The following is a 24,118-nucleotide window of genomic DNA, read 5'->3' on the forward strand; positions in this document are numbered from 1 at the left end:
GACTCTACTTCCGTCCCGCGATATGGGGGCCATCAAAGACTCCTGTCACAGACGTTGGGGAAAGTGAAAAAATAAATTGTTTTATTGATCCTTTCGATGCATATAAGTAGCTAGCGTAGGCCTTTCCCTAGGTCTTCTTCATCTCTACCACCATCGTCTTGTCTCTACTACCATCCTCTATAAATCCACCAGCCATGGCTCCCATCCAGTTCGGTATTATCATGATACCGTTTCAATTGCTGGACGTCGCAGGACCCGTTGATGTCCTATCCAGCTCCTCGGCTCCTTACCTGAGGGGATTCAACAATGCCGACATAGCTGACCGCGGTATTGATATCGAATTCCACTATATTGGCGATGGACTGCACCCTGTAACCCATACCGGGAGTTTCGAATCACGGCCTACGACCACCCTGTCTGATTGTCCCAAGCTTGATTATCTCCTAATCGGCGGGCCTTCGCCGGATTATATCAAAGACATCCCGCCAGCGATAGCAGGCTTTGTGCGCGAACGTGCCAACGAAGTCAAGACTGTGTTCACCACTTGCACCGGTGGATTGTTTGCGTCCATGCTGGGTCTCCTGGATGGCCTGAACGCCACGACGAACCACGAAGCCATCGGAATGGCAAGGGAATTTGCTCCCAATGTCAAGTGGACGGCCGAAAAGAACTGGATCATTGACGGCAAATTTTGGACTGCTGGTGGTGCTTGCGCTGGCATGGACATGATGGCCCATTGGGTCATGGAGAATTACGACAAGGACATTGCCGAAGCCGGATTTGCAGCTCTTGCTTACGAGCCGCGTGATGTAGATGGAAAGCAAGTTGTCTTAACAAAACATGCCTCAAAGTGATCGAGAGGTAATTATTTGGAGATCAAGCAACATCAGAATTGTGATGAACACATTGGAGGGTTCATAATGCCAAGGAATATGTACCTACTGCACAAATTAACTAAACTGTATTGGGCGGAAGGCGAGCCGAGCCTAGGTAACATTTTATCCTTAGCTACATACTCCGTCCATGTAAATTGCTTTAATTGTGTTCCAAGGTTATGTCATATAGTTCCGGCCATGGTATAAAATAACCCACGTGGCTCCTGCACAGTTTGGCGACTGATACAATCTACAGCACACGTGCGGAATATGTCGGGATACTCCGAGGCTAATGCAGACCTGCATGCCACGATGTGACCCTGAGCAGCTCATAGCCCCATTTGGAAATAGGTGGTTGGTGGGATTCCCGGCTATAGTGTCTCCAAGTCTCTATTTAATGAGTGGGATCACTTCAAATGTCGAAGCACTATCGCAATCTTTTAACACACAAGCCCGAACATGCGCTTAAAGCTAGGAGCTAGCTTGGCTGTCCTGGCCGCCAGCCATGTGACAGCTCTCTCCCAAATAACAGATGACGAGATGGACTCACTGCTCGATGCAGGTAGCGTAGATCTAGCACACCGATACGCGCCCATGTGGTTCTTTGGCCAAGCCCTGAATCAGCCACCATGCTATCCAACCTGGACGTATGGCGGCTCACCAAATACAGCAGATGTCTATGATGACGCCCACAGGACACCGGGCGCGCCGCAGTGTGATTACCCAGACGTCGGGTGCAGCTGCCGCAACCCTGGCGTTGGAATCGGGAATCCGGGCCCTGCATTTCCCGTTTATTATACATACCAGAGATGCAGCGATACCGAGGTGCGCGTTGTCTATAATCTCTTTTACGAGAAAGATGGCGCAGAATTTATTGGCATCGACACCGGACATGACTAGTAGGTAGCCCATTCTTCAACATCGTAAAATACCGCTTGTTCAGCACACCTCTGACATCTGTTCCAGCGATTGGGAGCGAGTAGTAATCATCCACTCTCGAGATGACAGCAACACGTGGGCGCCATCGCGTGCCCTGCTCTCTGCGCATAGCGGGTACCACAACCTGGCCTGGGGCGATATCCAAAACACCCTAACGACGGACGAGGTCAACGCGGGAAGTGCTAAAACCCCAAACGGTGTAAAGAACAATGACCATCCCAAGGTGTATGTGTCATGGTCGAAGCATGCTCACTTCGATACTCGTAATACCGGGTGGAATGACCCGGCAAGTCAGTCACTGGATAATGCATTCCGGAGCGATGATTGGTGGTACTTTGTCGAGCCACAGTACTATGTAAGTTTCTTAATTTACAAGCGGAGGAGATACTCATACATTTTCAGATCCGAGCTGATGATAGTACGGAGGCGGGTAAGGTTATTGGGGCTGCTGATTGGGGTAGCGCAACCAGTGACCCGGTGTCGGTGCAGTCTGGTGTGTGCGAGGCCGCATAGTGATGACTACAAGGTTGGACGGAACATTGTACATATGTTCAGCTTCTCTACCTATGTCTAATTGTTGCCTATTTATACAGCCATCAAATTTTTCGGGTCCATTTGGCTACTCCCATTTGATTCCGTAGCCTTACATACCTCTTGCTCATTGGAGTATCTCGCAATCATTTCTCGATTCCGATCCGATTGCCGTGGTCGTCCAATTGTTCACTGGAATTCTCCATTCCGCTCCACTTGGGGAGACCATCCGGAAGATCAAACACGCGTGATTTGTAGAAGATATGACATCTAGCGTGATCGTTAGTTTGCACTCATAGAGTAAGTAGTAGGACATGCACATGCGTCGGCTTAAAGATCTCCCTCCTCTCCCTTTGCTCCTGGCTAGATCCCTCGAGCTCAATCAATTGAGGGAAGATCAAACACATATTCCGGCCTTCATCCATGATAGGTGTCCGGCAATTGCCACAGGACACCTTGGTAGGCAACACATGATCCTGACTTTCATGTGTGGAAGAATAAAATACCAGACCGCTCACGCCAGTAGTGAATGATATATCGTCCTTATGGAAAATAGCCGCCCATTGAAGAGGAGCTCCGTGGGTAACCTGGCACACCCGACAATGGCAGTATTTGGCATTGAGTGGTTTCTCCCGCTTCAAGAGATAGGTGATATTTCCACAGAGACACTTTCCACGCCACTTGATTGGACCAAACTGTTCCTTGGATTGGACTTCATATGGTGGAAGGTGCTTCCAGGGTCCTTCGGGCGTGGATTCTGGGAGTGTGTTGGTATGCGCCGGCCAGGGAAGAGGATCGATGAAGTTGCGACTTATTTCCGCCATAATGTGTGGTTTTGGTATGTGAATTGAGTACGTGAGGTAGTTGGAAGTGTGTGTTTTGCTTTTTCCCGGTCTTTACTGAGGTTCGAATATATGGACGATAACCACGATGATGTCAGTCAATGGCCAATGATATATGGGTCCAATATCCAAGGATGAATTGAATCATTCAATTGAATATCCATCATTTGTTCCACTGAACTTGAATTTCTTAAAAATGACGCTGTTGACTCAGTGATGTCATGTGAATTCTCCTCGGGATCTCCTTTGGAGCTTGAATCATTTTTCTCCATAATATTTGACCTATGAGAAGTTAATCCGTGCCCTTTGTCTTCAAAATCTTTCATATGGAGGATCTTCACGATCTAACAGACGTGATGAACCCCCTTAGACTGAAACGCTCGTGTTTCATGTTTCATGTTCGGGGGGCTGAAAGGGGGGGAGATATGATTGACGGTCCCTGCATTAACGCGCTTTTTCCCTATCATCTCCCCTCTTTTAATATTCACATTCTTCCACCTCCTAGCCAGAATGGGCCTTTTTGACAAGCTGCGGCGAAGTTCACGACGAAGCTCACGGCGAAGTGACCGGGAAACGACCGACCCGCCATCGCCCCGCGTTAACGTGCCCGCCCGAGATTACACCAAACAGTTACCTCGGCCAGTATTGACACGCATTTTCTCCTTTGTTTGTCCTCACACCATCGATAACACATATGGCACCTCCGAGGAATCAGCCAGCGATGGCTGTATGTTATGCGACATGCGCGATCTCGCACACTGCACCCTCGTTAGCAAGAGATGGTTTTTGGATGCGCGGGCGCTTCTGTAGGAGATCCCTGGGCCTTTTGACAAGTGCAAAACTAATACCGGTCTTGCTGCTAGTTATACCAACGTCCGAATCGACCCCGTCCATTACTGCGAACTTGAAATCGAATTAGCCGCCAAGCGAAAACGCCGCTCGTTCTTTGACCGCAATGGCGATCCTATCGATGCCCCGCAAGTCCGTCTGGAAATGTTCATGCGAACAGTGCGAGAGTCTCAGGGGCTAGGAAATATGGTGTTGTCACTCCGAATGCCATACATGACCCGCGAGGCCAACAAAGCCAACGTGGCTCGGACTATCTCGGTCCTTCCTAATCTCCGCTTTGTTGATCTGCCGGTGGGTTTGTACAGCGACGAGGCATCATGTCTATCCTTGAAACAGGAGTTGATGGCCCGATGCCCCGAGTTGCGTCGGATGGCCTATCGCCAAGGTGCCGAGGGTAGTTTTGCACGTCTGCCTGGCTCCCAGCTATGGACGAATTTGGAGGTGCTGGAGCTATCTGGAGTTCACATGGAGGCTAGTACTCTACGCGCCGGACTTGGTTCATTCCCCCATCTTCGTGAGCTCACGCTCGAAGATCTCGATTGGCTGGATGATTCTGCATTTGCAGTGAACGTGCCTCTTCCGCCGTTCCCGTCAGTTCAGTCTCTTACACTACGCAATACCCCTAATGTCACGGCAAGCGGGCTTGCCGCGTTCCTTTCCATGCCAGCGAACCGAGCAACTTTGGGATCTTTGATATTATCTTCTACTGGCGTTGGTCCGTCGCAACTACATTATATTCTTTCCGCCGCCCCGCAACTCGAGAGCCTTTCTGTCATCCAGGAGGTCTCTCGCTCATTCCCCATGGAGCAGATTCCTCCCATGGCATCGAGGTCGCTGCGTCTGCTGCACTATGAACTCACATCCCAAACCGATAACCATGGAATGCCACCTGTGGTATCCTCGTACTATACCTATCTTATCTCGACCCTGGTGTCCCGAGCCTTACCAGCCCTTCGAGACTTATATGTCCGTGATTCCTCATTCCCGGACACACTACTGCTAATGCCCCCACCACGACTCTTCGGTGGTGGCGAGAACGGACCGCAGATGCGGGGCGGCCTTTCGCAACCCCTGAATGTGTACAGCAAGGGTCTAGATGAGTTTGAGTGGAATTTTACACCGTACGACCCCAGCCCGGCGCCCGGACGCCGCGACTCAAGTACGCGCCCCGTGAGCTTTCACGAGGCCCAACTCAACCGGTCTTGGGGCGGCGATGCTCGCAAGAGCGTGCTCGTCGGGAACGGGTTTGGTGGGTTCCTGGCTGTTCCGGCTGATGAAGAGCGACCAATGAGTAGTCAGGGACACCAAATTCGGTCAAGTAAACAGGATATATGGCGATGAAGTTCTTATATATGGATGAATTCTATTGTGTGGAATGGTCAGTATCTTGAGGCATTGGACTCGAGGAGAAAAGTGGGCCTAGCGAGGACCGCGCTTCATGAAATGATGATTTGAGTACATAGGTCAGGTCTCTAAGGGAAATGTTCAGTTTCATTCAAGCATAATCGGGCGATATACATGCGTGGCTATTCCGCAGATTCGCTCTGTTCTGGCCATCCTTTTGGCAGCTGTAACCCGCGCCATACCCACTGGTTCTGAATGTCGCTATCCGTCATATTACAATATCCGTATGTCTGGCAATAACATTCACGTTGGTCGAGACAATACTGAGCCGGTTTTCCGAAGATCACTGTAAACGGCGGAGGTTAACAAGAGATGATCAAAAGATTGCGGACGAGAGAGACTCACTATGCCATGAATACTCCAGAATACGCCCACTGATGCCCGCTTCTAAATCCGTGTCCATCAACCACCGCTGCAAACGAACATAATGCTCAAGACTCTGCTCATGAATCTTCGTTTTGGACAAAGCAAACTGGCTACAACACGGCGTCCCGACAACCTCCGGGACCTCCGCGCGCGGAAACAACTCCATAAACCGATCGGGATACTCAACCGCGGTGGGATGTCCTTTATCGTCTGGTCTTTCGCGGAGATAGCGAGCGGGCTCCAGTTCGGTGGGGCAGCCGACGCTCCAAGCGCAGCGCAGATTCACATAACCGGCCTCCTGGACGAAGTCGAGGTTGAGATGGGAGATGGAGATGACTGAGTCGTAGAGCGGGTTATCGACATGCCATTGGTAGCGGCCGCCGTGCAGGAAGACCGATACTTCAGGAAGGGACCAATAACGATCAATAATATAACTATAGTGAAAAGGGCAATTAGTATGACACCAAGCTTAGGATTGAAGAAGTCGAAATATCCAAAACATACGTCAGATATACCATAGCCTCATTTCCCTTATTTACGGGAACGGTCAAGCCAACGTCTTCATGTTTCGCATCAGCACGATAGATAGACACCTGCCAGTCCGACAGATTCTCCTCCACCCAGGACATATTGCTAGCCTGCATAGCGGCGAGAACCAACTCCTTCTCCGCTGGCTGTACAGAATCGGGAACGAAGCGATCATCATCGCCGGCCACAACGATACCCTGAATGGCCGTCCATCTTGTGCCTATATCCGGTCCTCGGTCAAGAATGAGTTGATATGACAGAAGCAGTAAAGTCACAGCTAGACCGAGGTAAATAAAGACCCGCGACCGTGAAACACTGACATCGTGGGGGGACGCGCAATCCCGAAGCGGGGAAGAGGACCACCTCATTGCATTGTATTTATATTTATATTTATATAAAGGGACAAGTGAGGTACAAGGAGGTAATGGACAAAATAGACAATGGACGATAGACAATGTTCAGGGCAGAAAGAAGAATATAACAGGGGCAGGCATTCTGACGTAGTGAACTAGGTGGAGGTTCCATGGTTACATGTGTCGACTTGGAGAAGTAACTAACAGATGCATCTCACAAAAGTACGAATATATCATGAATATCACGAATAACAACGGTTTAATCTTGTGCCCACAGCTATTTAAAGAGTCGCAAACTCAGGGTCGAGGGGGACTAAGACCGCAAACGGACATGCCGTCGTTGATCGTACATCGATGTATACATCAGTATATGCATACTGTAGTACTGCGTGTATCACACACACACTAATTGGTGTATGCTCCGGGTAGTAGATAATATATTTAAAACCAGTCAATTGAATCAACTCACACCTTATCGATGGCCTCTAGGGCTAATTGACGGTAAATCGCCGAAAATGGCTGCCTTCCGGTTTGGGCTCTTAGGGCCCGCAAGAGTCAAAACTGAGATTCTATTAGGATCGCATGGTTTTTATTAGGTAGTAGTAATTACTAGCTAAATATAGAATGTATTATATCAGCGCTAAGTAAGGGCTTAGCCCAGAGAAAACCCCTTAAGTGCCTTAGTAATAGGCACTCGCTACTACTATAATGACTTGGCCGAGTGCTAAGAAGTACTAGCCTAAGGTATCTAGCAAGTGGTTGCCTTAGGCCCAAGAGTAAGTAAACCCTATAAACCTCTCGGGAGTATATCCCTCCCTACTAGATCTAGCTTACCGCCCCGGAAGCTATAAAAATAAGGTTATATAGACTCCCCGAATAGATAATATAGTAGTGTTAAAAGATACTCTACAAGTCAGGGTAGGTGCCTGTCAATCAGGTAGGAGAAGGTAACAAGATAGGTGGTTCCCAGAAGTCAAAGACTATTTCTTAAAGAGCCGTTAGGCTTCCTCTATATAGTCCAATTTATATATAGTCTTCCTATTGTTACGGACCTATCCGTCACCAATCAGTGGTGACCCACCAGGCACACCAATGGGCCATCGAGAGCCAACCAGGATATCTGTCAGCAGATCACGTGCAAGCTCACTGATCCGCCCTAAGCGGATCCACCCCGTAGAGGATTTCCGTTACATAGGTTACTCTGTGTACCAGATAACCACTACACAAAGAAACACGTGACACCAGAGGAGTATATGCCTACATAGGGGTAGGATATACCCTAGGGAGTCGATATACCCCAGGGAGTAGGATCTACTCCACGAAGGCTATCGACTCTAGGGAAACGAAGGATATTGACGGAAAGCTGGTGTACGAACAATGTATGGTATAAATGACCAATGTTGACAACTCTAACTAAAATGACAAAACCCGCTATTTCAACAATCTGTGCGGACCATGATGACTAACTGTAATATGCACTTTTGTATGGTATGCCTGGTACCCAATGTCACATGATGTTTCCGGTATATTACCTGGTTTCTACCATGTATTCGGACTTGGTATTCGACAGATATATAAGGACACTCCCTTATATATTTAGTTTAGTTCTTCGTCTTCAATTATATATTGTTACTTATATTTACCTTTTGGATTACTATGACTCTTTACTTGATTATAACTTGAGAATACTCACAAGCAGACTGTTACGCACTAGCTAACTGGTCACAGTTAGGTTAGATGGGTTCAGGGTATACTTGCCTTAATACTCCTCGAATGGTCTAACGTTAATGATCCGGTCTTAACTAAGCTAATGCCGCGTAGGGCCTTATAGTAGCCTAAGTCCTTTTAAGCGATTAAAGAACTAATACTAGGTAGAGCGCCGAGTAGATCTATACCGGGGTATTAGTCTACTCGTAAGTATTATTAGGATATAATTAAGTAAAGAGTTATAGTAATCTAAAAGGTAAATATAAGTAATAATATATAATTAAAGACGAAGAACTAAACTAGATATATAAATAAGTATCCTTATATATCCTTAAGTTCTTCCTATATAGAATAGTAGATAGTAGAATAGTAGAATCGTCTTAGCGGATTCTACTAATCTACTTATTACCCTTCTACTACCTATATAATCACGTAAGGCTAAGTAGTAGTTATCTAGTATATAGAGTAACCTATATATTAGAAATCTTCTATAGGGTAGATCCGCTTAAGGCGGATTATACTCTTACTTAGTAAGTTTATACGTAATCTACTAATAGATCTTATTAGTTAGCTTTTAATAGCCTATTAGTATACCTAGTAGGTCGCTATTTAATTAGTAATAGATAGGTTTATAATATTACCTTCTCTCTTCCTAGGAGTTTTATCCCCGAGACTTATAAAGCTACGGTACTTCCCTTAGGTAGATAATAGATTTTTTTTCTTTAAAATAATATATCCTTATTATACCTAAATAAAAGGCTAACTCTATTTCCTTACTTACTCCTAAACTTCCTTTCGATTCTTTTAATACTTATTACCGCTAAGCGACTTATATTAAGGATAATAGTTTTACTACCTTTATTTCTTATAATTATTATAAATCGATAGGTATTACTTATCTAATAAATCGTTCTTATTAATACTCGAAATATATCTTATATACTCGCGTAAGTCGTTTATATAAGCGTGATTTTTATATTAGTTAGGAATAGGATTTATTACGTTATACCGAAACTAAACTTTCTTCGGATCTTAAAACGAACGAAAGTAAACTCGATTTATTAGAACCTAAGTTAAGTAAACTATAAGCTTATCTTATAAAGCTATATTAAAAATTATTAAATAAATAAAAGTAATACTAAGAAGTAATATCTAGATAACGTCGGTTACGTAAATAAATATCCTTCTTAAAATAAAAGGGTTTTAAAATATTAGAATATAATATTAAACTTCTTTAAATTCTCGATAAAAAATAAATATCTCTAGAGTAGGCTTCCCTTTCTACTCTTAATCTTAAGTAGCTTACTACTACTACCGATTATCCGAACTTTAATTAGATATTAGTAGAGATTACTAATTTCCCTATTTCTTTCTAGGATAAATCTAGTTTTATACCCTCCTCGCTTTCTATTATATAGGGATCCTTTTCGCCTATTAGTAGTACTATTAAACGAGCTAATAATAGCCCCTTAGGTTCTAGATAGATTCCTATATATTTTCTAAGATAGGATACCTTTTTTATTAAACTAAAAGTTATTACTAACTATTATATTATTTATCTAATAGGATTCGTTCGACTTTATATTCGTTTTCGGTTTCCTCGATTTCTACGTTAGTTATAATTTCGGTATTATCTAGTACTAGTTTAAGTAACGAGATATAAAATACTATATAGAGTTTTTATATACTTTTAGATAGCTTTAAGCGATAATTTACTAGTCCTAATTTTTTCTTAATCTTAAATAGTCTTAATTATAGGTAGTCTAATTTATTACTAGGTCGCTTAGTTTTAATATTACGTTATAATAGGTAAACCTTTTCTCCCTCCTTAAGATTAGGTCCCTCTCTATAGTAGTTATTATAATATTTCTTTATATATAGATTAATAAAGTTAATATCTCTAACTAATTATATATATAACTTTCTTAGTCTACTAGTCTTTAGTCTTATTAATTCTACTATAGCTATCTTATTAATTAGTTCTCTAAATACTACTAGATTATATCCGTAATTTATAAAGAATAGTATTTTATTAATCGTAAAGTACGCTATATTATTATATATTAGCTATACTATTAGTAGTAGTCCTACTTAGTTATCTTACTAGTAGTTTATATAGTATTATAGGTACTATTTTATTATCTAATTTACTCTTTCTATCTAATTATTAGTTTATAGGTAGTATATAATCGAGAGTCTAAGCTTAATATCTATTTAATCTATAAAAGATTTCTATATATTTAATATAAATAGCTTATCTCTATCCGATATAATCTTACTCGGTATCCTATAGTTTATAACTATATATTAAAGTATAATATTCGCTATTTAATTAGTATCGATAGTTTCTATAGTCGGAATTATATAGGCGTACTTAATAAGCCTATCGACTATAACTATAATTATATTATATCTATCTAAGATTAGTAACTTTATAATAAAGTCTATTATAATCTATTCTTATAGTTAGGTTAGTATCTTAGATAACTATAATTCTCCGTAAGGTACGTACTATATAAGTTTATTTTATTAGTATATATTATAAACGTAGACGTAGAATCGAACCTTTCGCTATATATTTAGAAAATAATAATTTTATATAATATATTTAATAGTTTTTTCTACTCCTATATATCTATATAAGATATTATTATAGTATTAATATATAACCTCTTCTCTTAGCTTATTTAGGATATATATTAATCTATATATATAAAGTAACCCTTAGTCGTCTTTAGTAAGTTTTCTACCCTTTTTAATAAGTTAATTAATTATATCTTCTTTTAATATATCTTTAATTTTCTATAATAAGTCGTTATCCTTAACTTCTATCGTTATAGCTAGTAACTACTTATTATATAAAATAGTACTATTAGAGTTTTATCTTAATATAGTAGGGTCCGCTATCTTAGTTCCTAATTCGTAATCTAATCGTCTACTTAAAGTATTAGCTTATCTATTCTCTATCCCTTTATAGTATTCGATTTTAAAATCGTATTATATAAGGGTTTCGGCCTATCGCGTTTATTATCTTATTAACTTCTTCGTTATAGTAAAGAATATAAGATTCTTATAATTAGTCTTAACTATTACTATATATTTTACTTCTTTTAGATATACCCTCTAGACTTAGAACGCTAATACTATAGCTAATAGTTTTTTATTATATATATTATAGTTAAGTTTTACTAGAACTATTTTCCTCGACTAAAATATAACTAGTCGGTACTTACTATTAGTTCCTAGTTACGTTAGTCTTACTCCTAGAGTATAGTCTAATATATCGGTTTCTATAATAATTAGTCAGTTATAGCTAAATATAGCTATAATTATTCTTTTATTAAAGAGTTCTTTAAAGTCCTAAAATAATTTATCTACTACTTTATCCTATATAAATTTCTAATCTTTCTTAGTAAGATAGTAGAGTCCTAATATAACTCTAGCGTATCTATCGATAATCTTTCGGTAATAATTAGCTAAATTAAGAAATTACTATACTTTCTTTATATTTTTAGGTATTAGCTATTCTATAATACTTTTAATCTTATCTTCTTCTATTTTTAGTTTTTTAGAGGTAATATAGTATCCGAGGAAAGTCGTTTCCTAAATATAGAATTCGTATTTCTTTAGTTTAAAAGTAACTTCTACTTCTTTTAGCTTCTATAATATAAGTCTATTATATTTAATATAATTTTCGAGTATTTTTAAGAAGACTAAAATATTATTTAGATATATAATAATAAAGATATCTAAATATTCCTTAATCGCTTTAAAGATAAAGCGTTAGAATATTACTAATATATTAGTAAGGCCGAAAGGTATAATCTTATATTTATAATATCTAAATTTAGTTCTAAATACCGTTTTCTATTTATAGCCTAGCTTAATCCTAATATAATAGTAGGTATTAGTAATATTATACTTCGAAAAGTACTTAGTATATCTAATCCTATCTTATATCTTATTAATTAAAGGTAGTAGGTATTAGTCTTTAATAGTAATTAAATTTAAATATCGGTAATCTATATAAAGTCGAAGACTCCCGTCTTTCTTTAGTATAAAGATAATAGGATATCTAGCCGCTAACTTCGAGACTTAGATATATCCTTTTAGTAGATTCTCTTTAATATATTCCTTAAGTATATCGGACTTCTTTTATAATAGCTAATAGATAGATATAAAAGTTAGTTTAGTACCTTCTATTATATTAATCTTATAATTAAAAGATCTATATTTTAGTAATACTCTATTAGCTAGTACTATAAAAATATCCGTAAACTCCTAGTATTCCTCCGGAATCCTAGGTATATCGCTAGTTATATATAGCTTTTTATATTTAATTATTATATAATCCTTTAACTCTTAGTTAGATATATCTAGTAATTATTCTATAATATCTAGAACGACGCCTATAACTAATACTCTAGTCCTCTTACTTTAGGACTACTTACTATACTTATTTTATTAGGTAGACTTCTATTAATATATCTTATACTTATTATATTCTTATATATACTTATACCTATTAAAGGTAATTCGTTCTAATTACTAATCGATATTTAGGTTATACTTCCTAAATTATAGAATACTTAGAATAATATCGTAGTCTCCTATTTCTAAGATATTAAACTATATTAATTCTAGATACCTATAGATAGATATAGGTAATATAATAGTTTCTTCGCTAACTCCTTCTAAGAGTATTTCTCTATTAAGTCCTATAACTAGTATTATATATAGTAGGGGTTTAGTTATAATTTATCGATCGTCTTTAAACCTTAGGTTTATAAAGTTATTAGTAGCTCCTAAGTCGATAAGAGTCTATACTATTTCTATTAGTAGGTTTATATATAGTTTAATATATATTTTTAATAATATTACCGCTAGATATATTATTAGTCGATCCTTATAATTGTATATCTAGCGTCTATTATACTAAATTCCCTAATATTCTTTCGTCTATTATAGCTTCTTTATCTACTATAATAGTTTTAGTTCGATACTATAATCTAACTTTATTAACCTATAAATAGTATATATTTCGTCGTAGTATATAATACTAGCTATCTTACTATATCCTAGGTATCGCGTATATCCTCTATATATATAAGTAGAATTTTTATAAGGGTATCCTACTAGGTCGTCGCCTTCCTTAATTACGTTAATAAGGTACTAGTCTAGTCTACTAGGCTATATCTTTCCTTCGAGATATCCTATAAGCTCTTTAGCTTCTTTATTATCGTAATAGTTTATAGGGCTTTCTATTAGTATCTTTAGGATAGTTTAATCTATTCCGGGAAGCGTATCTAGCGTTCCTAGATTACTATTAGCTCTAGGGATCGGGTTCTATATCTCTATAGGCCCTATATTGTTAGTTATAAGATACTTAGGTATTATATACTAGCTAACTAGTCATAGTTAGGTTAGATGGGTTCAGGGTATACTTGCCTTAATACTCCTCGAATAGTCTAACGTTAATAATCGGGTCTTAACTAAGCTAATACCGCGTAGGGCCTTATAGTAGCCTAAGTCCTTTTAAGCGATTAAGGAACTAATACTAGGTAGAGCGCCGAGTAGATCTATACCGGAGTATTAGTCTACTCGTAAGTATTATTAAGTTATAATTAAGTAAAGAGTTATAGTAATCTAAAAGGTAAATATAAGTAATAATATATAATTAAAGACGAAGAACTAAACTAGATATATAAATAAGTATCCTTATATATCTCTAAGTTCTTTCTATATAGAATAGTAGATAGTAAAATAGTAGAATCGCTTTAGCGGATTCTACTAATCTACTTACTACCCTTCTACTATCTATATAATTACGTAATACTAAGTAGTAGTTATCTAGTATATAGAGCAATCTATATAATAGAAATCCTCTATAAGGTAGATCCGCTTAAGGCGGATCGTACTCTTACTTAGTAAGCTTATATATAATCTACTAATAGATATCCTAGTTAGCTCTCGATAGCCTATTAGTATACCTAGTAGGTTACTACTAATTAGTAATAGATAGATCTGTAATATTACCTCCCCTCTTCCTAGGAGTTTCGTGTTACGGACCTATCCGTCACCAATCAGTGGTGACCTACTAGGCACACCAATAGGCTATCGAGAGCCAATAGATCGAGGATCACGTGACAACCCGCGGAACGGCCGGTTCCAGCCTCTTATTCGCTGTGTCAGAATATACTCTAATATACGATAGGACGGTAAGGCACAACACGTGACCGTGACTATCTACTAATGCTAAGAAGGAGTAGATAGTTACCGTGACTCTAGTAGATATACCCTAGGGAGTATATCTTAGGGAGTAGGAAACGAAGGATATATAAGGATACTCCCTTATATACTTAGTTTAGTTCTTCGTCTTTAATCATATATTATTACTTATGTTTACCTTTTGGATTACTATAACTCTTTACTTGATTATAACTTAATAATACTTACGAGTAGACTAATACCCCGGTATCGATCTACTCGGCGCTTTACCTAGTATTAGTTCCTTAATCGCTTAAAAGGACTTAGGCTACTATAAGGCCCTACGCGGTATTAGCTTAGTTAAGACCGGATTATTAACGTTAGACTATTCGAGGAGTATTAAGGTAAGTATACCCTAAACCTATCTAATCTAACTATAACTAGTTAGCTAGTACGTAATATATTAAAGACCGTCTCGAATTAAGTTTCGAGTTATAATAAGTAATATATCTTCTATTAGTACTGGGAAAAAACCCGTTCGGGAATAGGTTACTCTACCTATAGAGGACCCCGACTCTAATATCGAGAGAGATAATATTATTATAGAATAGAAGCGAAAGATTAGCGAACTTAAGTATAATCTTAAAAAGATTATAGATTAGTTTAGTAACTTAGGTAAGTAAAGCGGTACTAAGTTTAGCGAGGTCGACGACTACCTCGAGTAGATTAAGGCTTAAGTTAACGTATCCGTACCTATTAGTACTATCTAGGTACTATAATTGCCTAAGGCTAAGTTCTTTAAGGGAAACCGAATTAAACTTCGAGGATTCCTTACTTAAATAGATATATACCTCGATATAAATAGTACTAAGATACCTAACGAAGCTAGTAAGGTAATTTTTATATTAACCTACTTACGCGGCTAGGTATAAGATTAGTTCGAATCTTATATTTATAACTATTATAAAAAGAAACCTAAAGAATAGTCGGATACTATAATAAATATCTTTAGCGAGTATTATAATTTCCGTCGATATCTCGAAAATACGTTCGGAGATATCGACGCGGCGAGAATAGTCTAGAAAAAGTTATAATAAATCCGATAAACCGGAACTATATTAAGCTATATCTTTAAATTCTTATAAATTATCTCTTACCTAGATTAGCTAGATAGAGTATACCTTCCTTACTTTGAAGCTAGAATAAAATCCGACGTTAAGGATAAACTAGCGCGAATAGATTAGCTAGAAGAGCTAGATTAACTTATTAAGATTACGGTTAAGATCGATAACTATAATAACGAACGAAGAAAAGAACGATATAAAATAGAATTATAGAAGCGTAGAAAGATATATAGCTTTAACCGATTTAGTAGACGCTATAATAAGGCGATACTATAAGATAACGATCTATATAGCCCGAAGCTAATAGAGTTAGACGCTACTTATAATAAGTAAAAGGAGCGTTATAATAAGAATCTTTACTTTACCTATAAGAAACTAGGATACTACGCGAAGGAATATAAATAGAAGAAACTATATAAGAAATAGTAATATATATAGGCGATACGCGAAGTACTATAAGCGATCTAAAAGGGAAAAGCTACTACTAGTATAAGTACTAGCGTTAAAGAAATAAGCGCTAGTTAGGAATACTAGGAGGAAATATACCCTAATAAGTAATAAGGCGACTTAAGAGGGTAAATTAAGACCCTTATCGATAGCCTTAGAAGTAGTAAGTAAGTCGCTATAGACCTAAAAGACAAGCTCTTAGAAGATCTTATAGGTAAGTACTAAGGCCTCGATCTAGAAGAGATAACGGCGGGTAACCTATATATTAAAGGGTTAGCCGACGAGCTAAAACTCGATTATCTAGAAATCGATTAGGATATAATAGAAAGTTAAGGGTAAATATAATATATACTCTAAGTACTAATCTAGGACCTAGTAGGACTTACGGCTAAGGAGAACCTCGGGCGGCGGTCGTAAGATCTACTAGGTCTAGAGACTATAGTTATAGGAATAGAGGAGTCCTAGGACTCTAATCGTTTTAAGACGAACGATATAGGGCCCTTAGAGGTATAGAACCCGATCCCTAGAGCTACTAGTAATCTAGGAACGCTAGATACGCTTCCTAGAATAGATTAAACTATCCTAGAAATACTAATAGAAAGCCCTACGAACTATTACGATAATAAAGAAGCTAAAGAGCTTATAAGATATCTCGAAGGAAAGATATAGCTTAGTAGACTAGACTAGTACCTTATTAACGTAATTAAGGAAGGCGACGACCTAGTAGGATACCCTTACGAAAATTCTACTTATATATATAAAGGATATACGCGATACCTAGGATATAGTAAGATAGCTAGTATTATATACTACGACGAAATATATACTATTTATAGATTAGTAAAGTTAGATTATAGTATCGAACTAAAATTACTATAGTAGATAAAGAAGTTATAATAGACGAAAAGATACTAAAGAATTTAGTATAATAGGCGCTAGATATACGACTATAAGGGTCGACCGATAATATATTTAGCGGTAATAACGTTAGGAATATATATTAAGTTATATATAATCCTACCTATAGGGAAGGTATAGACTCTTATCGATTCGGGAGCTACTAATAACTTTATAAACCTAAGGTTTAAGGAAGATCGATAAGTTACGACCGAGCCCCTATTATACGTAATACTAGTTATAGGACTCGATAGAGAAGTACTCTCGGGAGGAGTTAGTAAAGAAACTATTATATTGCCTATATTTATTTATAGGTACTTAGAATTAATATAATTTAATATCTTAGAGACGGGAGACTACGATATTATTTTAGGTATTCTATAGCTTAAGAAGTATAACCCGAGTATTAATTAGTAGTCGGGATATATCTTATTTAATAGATATATATATATAGAGATATATAACGAATATAAGATACGTCGATAGAAGTCTACCTAACGGAACGAGCGTAGTAAGTAGTCCTAAAGTAAAAGGACTAGAGTATTAGTTATAGGCGTCGCCCCCGATACTATAGAATAATCACTAGATATATCTAATTAAGAATTAAAGGACTATATAATAATTAAATACGAAAAGCTATATATAACTAGCGATATACCTAGGATTCCGGAGGAATACTAGGAGTTTACGGATATTTTTATAGTATTAGCCGATAGAGTATTACTAAAATATAGATCCTTTAATTATAAGATTAATACTATAAAAGATACTAAACTAACTTTTATACCTATCTATTAGTTATTATAGAAGGAGTCTAATATACTTAAGGAATATATCTAAAAGAACCTACGAAAAGGATATATCTAAGTCTCGAAGTTAGCGGCTAGATATCCTATTATCTTTATACTAAAAAAAGACGGAAGTCTTTAACTTTATATAGATTACCGATATTTAAATTCGATTACTATTAAAGATCAATACCTACTACCTTTAATTAATAAGATATAAGATAGGATTAGATACGCTAAGTACTTTTCGAAGTATAATATTACTAATACCTATTATCGTATTAGGATTAAGCTAGGCTATAAATAGAAAATAGTATTTAGAACTAAGTTTAGATATTACGAATATATAATTATATCTTTTAGCCTTACTAACGTACTAGCGATATTCTAACGCTTTATTTTTAAAGCGATTAAAGAATATTTAGATATCTTTATTATCGTATATCTAGATAATATCTTAGTCTTCTTAGAAATACTTAAAGATTATATCTAATATAATAGACTTATATTATAGAAGCTAAGAGAAATAGAAGTTACTTTTAAATTAAAGAAATACGAATTCTATATTTAGAAAACGACTTTCCTCGGATACTATATTACCTCTAAAGGACTAGGGATAGAAGAAGATAAGGTTAAAAATATTATAGAATAGCCGATACCTAAAAATATAAAGAAAGTATAACAATTCCTTAGTCTAGCTAATTATTATTAGAAGATTATCGATAGATACGCCGGAGTTGTATTAGGACTCTACTATCTTACTAAGAAAGATTAGAAATTTATATAGGATAAAGTAGTAGATAAATTATTTTAGGACTTTAAGGAACTCTTTAATAAAAGAATAATTATAGCTATATTTAGCTATAACCGACTAATTATTATAGAAACCGATATATTAGACTATACTCTAAGAGTAAGACTAACGTAACCGGGAACTAATAGTAAGTACTAACTAGTTATATTTTAGTTAAGAAAAATAGTTCTAATAGAACTTAATTATAATATATATAATAAAGAACTATTAGCTATAGTATTAGCGTTCTAAGTCTAGAGAGTATATCTAGAAGGAGTAAAGTATATAGTAACGGTTAAGACCGATTATAAGAATCTTATGTTCTTTACTATAATAAAGAAGTTAATAAGACGATAAACGCGATAGGCCGAAACCCTTATATAATACGATTTTAAAATCGAATACTATAAAGGAATAGAAAACGGATAAGCCGACGCTTTAAATAGACGACTAGACTATAAATTAGGAATTAAGGTAGCGGATCCTACTATATTAAGATAAAACTCTAATAGTACTATTTTATATAATAAATAGTTACTAGCTACGACGATAGAAGTTAAGAATAACGACTTCTTATAGAAAATCAAAGATATATTAGAGGAGGATACGATTAATTAACTTATCGAGAAGGGTAGAAAACTTACTAAGGACGACTAAGGATTACTTTATATATATAGATTAATATATATCCTAAGTAAGCTAAAAGAAGAGGTTATATATCGATACTACGATAATATCTTATATAGATATATAAGAGTAGAAAAAACTATCGAATATATTATATAAAATTATTATTTTCTAAATATATAGCGGAAGGTTCGATTCTATATCTACGTTTATAATATATACTAACAAAATAAATCTATACGATACGTACCTTATAGAGAATTATAGTTATCTAAGACGCTAACCTAACTATAGGAATAGATTACGATAGACTTTATTACGAAGCTACTAATCTTAGATAAATATAATATAATTATAGTTATAGTCGATAGGCTTACTAAGTACGCTTATATAATTCCGACTATAGAAACTATTAATACTAATTAAATAGCGAATATTATACTTCGATATATAGTTATAAACTATAGGATACTAAGTAAGATTATATTAGATAGAGATAAGCTATTTATATCGAATATATAGAAGTCTTTTATAGACTAAATAGGTATTAAGCTTAGACTCTCTATTATATATTACCTATAAACTAACGGTTAGATAGAAAGAGTAAACTAGATAGTAAAATAGTATCTATAATACTATATAAACTACTAGTAAGATAACTAGATAGGACTACTACTAATAGTATAGCTAGTATATAATAATATAGCGTACTCTATAACTAACGAAATACTATTCTTTATAAATTATAGATATAATCTAATAGTATTCGGAGAACTAATTAATAAGATAGCTATAATAGAATTAGCGAGACTAAAAGCTAGCGGACTAAGAAAGTTATATATATAACTAGCTAGAGATATTAACTTTATTAATCTATATATAAAAAAGTACTACGATAACTACTATAGAGAGGGACCTAATCTTAAGGAGGGAGAAAAGGTTTACCTATTACGACGTAATATTAAAATTAAGCGACCTAGTAATAAATTAGACTACCTATAACTAGGACCGTTTAAGATTAAGGAAAAATTAGGACTAGTAAATTATCGCTTAAAGCTACCCGAAAGTATATAAAAACTTTATATAGTATTTTATATCTTATTACTCGAACTAGTACTAGATAACGCCGAAATTATAATTAATATAGAAATCGAGGAAACCGAAGACGAATATAAAGTCGAACGAATCCTATTAGATAGATAGTATAATAATTAGTAATAACTCTTAGTTTAGTAGAAAGGGTACCCTACTTTAGAAAATATATAGGAACCTATCTAGAACCTAAGAGGCTACTACTAGCTTATTTAATAGTATTACTAATAGGCGAAAAAGACCCCTATATAGCGGAAGGTACGGAAGAATCGCTAATAAGGAAAGATAAGTCTATCCCCTCTAAGACGGAAGGGGATAGGGGACTAAATATCTAAGTTAGAGTAGGATTCTCTAATATAGCGGTAAGAATCTAAGTATCGGCGAGACGATCTAGCTTAGCGAGGTCCTTAGTACCGAGAGGATCCTCCGTATCTAGGGTCTCTAGGACCTTCGCGGTATAAGAAACTATACTATAATTACGATTATTTAAAAACTTTTAATATTTACGTAAACGACGTAATTTAGTAAATAGCTCTTCGATCGCGTTCTCGGTTAAATTAATCTAAGAAGCTACTATATTACGGGCCGACTCTAGGTTATTTTACTCCTTATCGGAATAGAAACGTTTTACGTATTTACGACTACGACGAGTATACTCTACACAATTTTTATTCGAAGGCTCTATTACGTAGTCGCGATAATAATAGGCGTAATACTTATAGGGACTTTTAATAAGAATACTATAAGTAAGGATTTTGTTATACTAAACGAGCCTATTCTTTTTATAGGTTTTGTTATTAACTAGTATAATACGATAGGTATATAGCTAAGGAAAAGAAAAATAAAAAGAAAACAAACGGTATTACTTACTAAAGGGGGGGAACCGTAGCTTTATAAGTCTCGGGGACGAAACTCCTAGGGAGAGGGGAGGTAATATTACGGACCTATCTATTACTAATTAGTAGTAACCTACTAGGCATACTAATAGGCTATCGAGAGCTAATAGATCGAGGATTACGTAATAACCCGCGGAACGGCCGGTTCTAGCCTCTTATTCGCCGTATTAGAATATACTCTAATATACGATAGGACGGTAAGGTATAATACGTAACCGTGACTATCTACTAATACTAAGAAGGAGTAGATAGTCACCGTGACTCTAGTAGATATATCCTAGGGAGTATATCTTAGAGAGTAGGAAACGAAGGATATATAAGGACACTCCCTTATATACTTAGTTTAGTTCTTCGTCTTCAATCATATATTGTTACTTATATTTACCTTTTGGATTACTATAACTCTTTACTTGATTATAACTTGACAACACTTACGAGTAGACTAATACCCTGGTATCGATCTACTCGGCGCTCTACCTAGCATTAGTTCCTTAATCGCTTAAAAGGACTTAGGCTACTATAAGGCCCTACGCGGCATTAGCTCAGTTAAGACCGGATCATTGACGTTAGACCATTCGAGGAGTATTAAGGCAAGTATACCCTGAACCCATCTAACCTAACTGTGACCAGTTAGCTAGTGCGTAACATTTCGTCCCTAAGACTTATAAAGCTACGGTCCCCCCTTTAGGTAGGTAATAGATTTCTTTTCCTTAAAATAATACTTCCTTATTATACCTAAACGAAAGGCTAACTTTATTTCTTTACTTACTCCTAAACTTCTCTCTAATTCCTCTAATACTTATTATCGTTAGGCGACTTATATTAAGGATAATAGTTTTACTACCTCTATTTCTTATAATTATTATAAATCGATAGGTATTACTTATCTAATAGATCGTTCTCGTTAATATTCGAAATATATCTTATATACTCGCGTAGGTCGTTTATATAAGCGTAACTTTTATATTAGTCGGGAATAGGATTTATTATATCGTACCGAAACTAAACTTTCTTCGGATCTTAAAACGAATAAAAGTAAACTCGATTTATTAGAACCCGAGTTAAGTAAGTTATAAGCTTATCTCGTAGAGCTATATTAAAAATTGTTAAATAAATAAAAATAATACTAGAAAGTAATATCTAGGTAATATCGGTTACGTAAATAAATATCCTTCCTAAAATAAAAGGGTTTTAAAATATCGGAATATAATACTAAACTCCTTTAAATTCTTAATAAAAAGTAAATATCCCTAGAGTAGGCTTCCCCTTCTACTCTCGACCTCGAGTAGCTTACTACTACTACCGATTATCCGAACTTTAATTAGAAATTGAGATCCTAGAAGCCTATTCCTTATATATATAGCACTATTAGTCCCTATACGGGACCCTACGGGCCCGTACCGGACTGTTTCTACGTCTATAGGTACTATAGTACTCTATAGATAGTAGTATTTAGTAGTTAGAAACCCTAAGTAATAGAAAGTATACGATCCTTTCGAAATTATATCTAGTAGTATATCGGTATAGGCTATCTTCTACGATAAGCCTAGGGAGGTATAGGACGGTACTATCTATACCCGAACGTAGTAAGGACGGTTCTAACCCCCTCTCGTACTATCCCGATAACGATCTAGCGGACCTCTAAGGCTAGGTATAAAAGAAGTCTTTATAACTATCTCTCTCTCCCTCTCCTCCTCCCTTACCGGCTACCTTTCGTACTCGCTATACTTTTATAGCCGGCCCTAAGGACGTTTATCCCGGAAAGACGGAGAAAAACGGAGATAAGGAGATAACCTACCCCTCTAAGATATAGAGCGGGCCTATATATAGTAAAACGTAGGAAGTAAAAAAACCGCGCGTACCTATATAGGAGAGATCGAGGCTATAAAGACGTCGATATTAGCTAAATATCTAGTAAGATCTATATTTAGATACTATTATAAAATATTAATAGCCTTCTAACCTAATAAAAGGAATAAAAAGACGTAATATTACTTCCTCTAAGAAAGAAACTAACTCGCGCGAAACTAACTATATCTAAATAGACCCCCTAAGGAACTACTAAGGCCTAATTCTAGACTAATCTTCTAGTAAAGGTTAATATAGCCCTTAACCTACTAGATATAAAAGAATAAAATATCTTCTTTTATATATACTTTAGTATAGATTATTAATAGGTTAACCCCCTAATTAAATAGGCTATAAATCGGGTCTAGTTCCTTTAAGCGGAATAGGCTAAATCCGCGCGACTTATAATAGCCTTTATAGCTATTAAAATAACGTTTTAAAGATTTAATATATCTTTTAAGAGAGAATAAACGTCCGCGAATATCTATAAATAGCCTTTAGTAATAGTAATTAGTAGCTTTTAGACTATAGATAAAGATATTTATAAAAAGTTCTTTAACGACCTCCGAGTAATCGCTAATTATAATAGCGCTATCCTCTATAATACCGCCTATAAATAAATACGCGACTATAACCGGTACTTCTTAGAGCTAATAAGATTTACTAGGTACGACTCTCCTAATAAGATAAAGATACTCTATACCTCGGGTAAACTAGTAAGAACTATATAGTAATAATTAGAGTAACGTAAGAAGTACTATAATCTACTTAGGACTAATAATTTCTCTATATAGGCTACTTTTAAAGAATAGCTCGAATAAGAATTTATAGAATATCTATCTACCGAGAAACTCTATAAGCGCTATAAAATACTTAAGTAAAGTAGTTAGTCTATTTAGGAATATACTACTAACCTCTAATAAATTATCTCCGATCTTAATTAAGATATTCTAGACCTAATACTTATCTAATATTTTATTATAGGAATAAAGACTATATATTATA

The 24,118-nt window shown here is 36.2% G+C and overlaps 5 protein-coding genes across 5 annotated transcripts; 3 read left to right on the forward strand and 2 right to left on the reverse strand.

Moving 5' to 3' along the window:
• Positions 1-194: 194 nt before the first annotated feature.
• N7537_005312 (DJ-1/PfpI family protein) lies at positions 195-854 on the forward strand (the record flags this gene model as incomplete). The annotated part of the gene is made up of 1 exon (XM_056896369.1): positions 195-854. One exon carries the CDS (start codon positions 195-197, stop codon positions 852-854), a length of 660 nt encoding a protein of 219 aa, XP_056752154.1.
• A 480-nt stretch (positions 855-1,334) lies between these two features.
• Positions 1,335-2,327, forward strand: N7537_005313 (uncharacterized protein; the record flags this gene model as incomplete). Its single annotated transcript, XM_056896370.1, has 3 exons — positions 1,335-1,774; positions 1,842-2,169; positions 2,217-2,327. The coding sequence occupies 3 exons, from the start codon at positions 1,335-1,337 to the stop codon at positions 2,325-2,327; spliced, it is 879 nt and encodes a 292-aa protein (XP_056752155.1).
• Positions 2,328-2,491: 164 nt separating this feature from the next.
• On the reverse strand, positions 2,492-3,169 carry N7537_005314 (GFA family protein; the record flags this gene model as incomplete). The annotated part of the gene is made up of 2 exons (XM_056896371.1): positions 2,492-2,615; positions 2,670-3,169. The coding sequence occupies 2 exons, from the start codon at positions 3,167-3,169 to the stop codon at positions 2,492-2,494; spliced, it is 624 nt and encodes a 207-aa protein (XP_056752156.1).
• A 528-nt stretch (positions 3,170-3,697) lies between these two features.
• Positions 3,698-5,377, forward strand: N7537_005315 (F-box domain protein; the record flags this gene model as incomplete). Its single annotated transcript, XM_056896372.1, has 2 exons — positions 3,698-3,993; positions 4,051-5,377. 2 exons carry the CDS (start codon positions 3,698-3,700, stop codon positions 5,375-5,377), a joined length of 1,623 nt encoding a protein of 540 aa, XP_056752157.1.
• Positions 5,378-5,562: 185 nt separating this feature from the next.
• N7537_005316 (DUF3431 domain-containing protein) lies at positions 5,563-6,702 on the reverse strand (the record flags this gene model as incomplete). The annotated part of the gene is made up of 3 exons (XM_056896373.1): positions 5,563-5,726; positions 5,786-6,240; positions 6,311-6,702. The coding sequence occupies 3 exons, from the start codon at positions 6,700-6,702 to the stop codon at positions 5,563-5,565; spliced, it is 1,011 nt and encodes a 336-aa protein (XP_056752158.1).
• Positions 6,703-24,118: the final 17,416 nt, after the last annotated feature.

The sequence above is a fragment of the Penicillium hordei genome, assembly GCF_028827395.1.
Source record: "Penicillium hordei strain IBT 12815 chromosome Unknown utg000003l_segment0_segment0, whole genome shotgun sequence".
Lineage (NCBI taxonomy): Eukaryota > Fungi > Ascomycota > Eurotiomycetes > Eurotiales > Aspergillaceae > Penicillium > Penicillium hordei.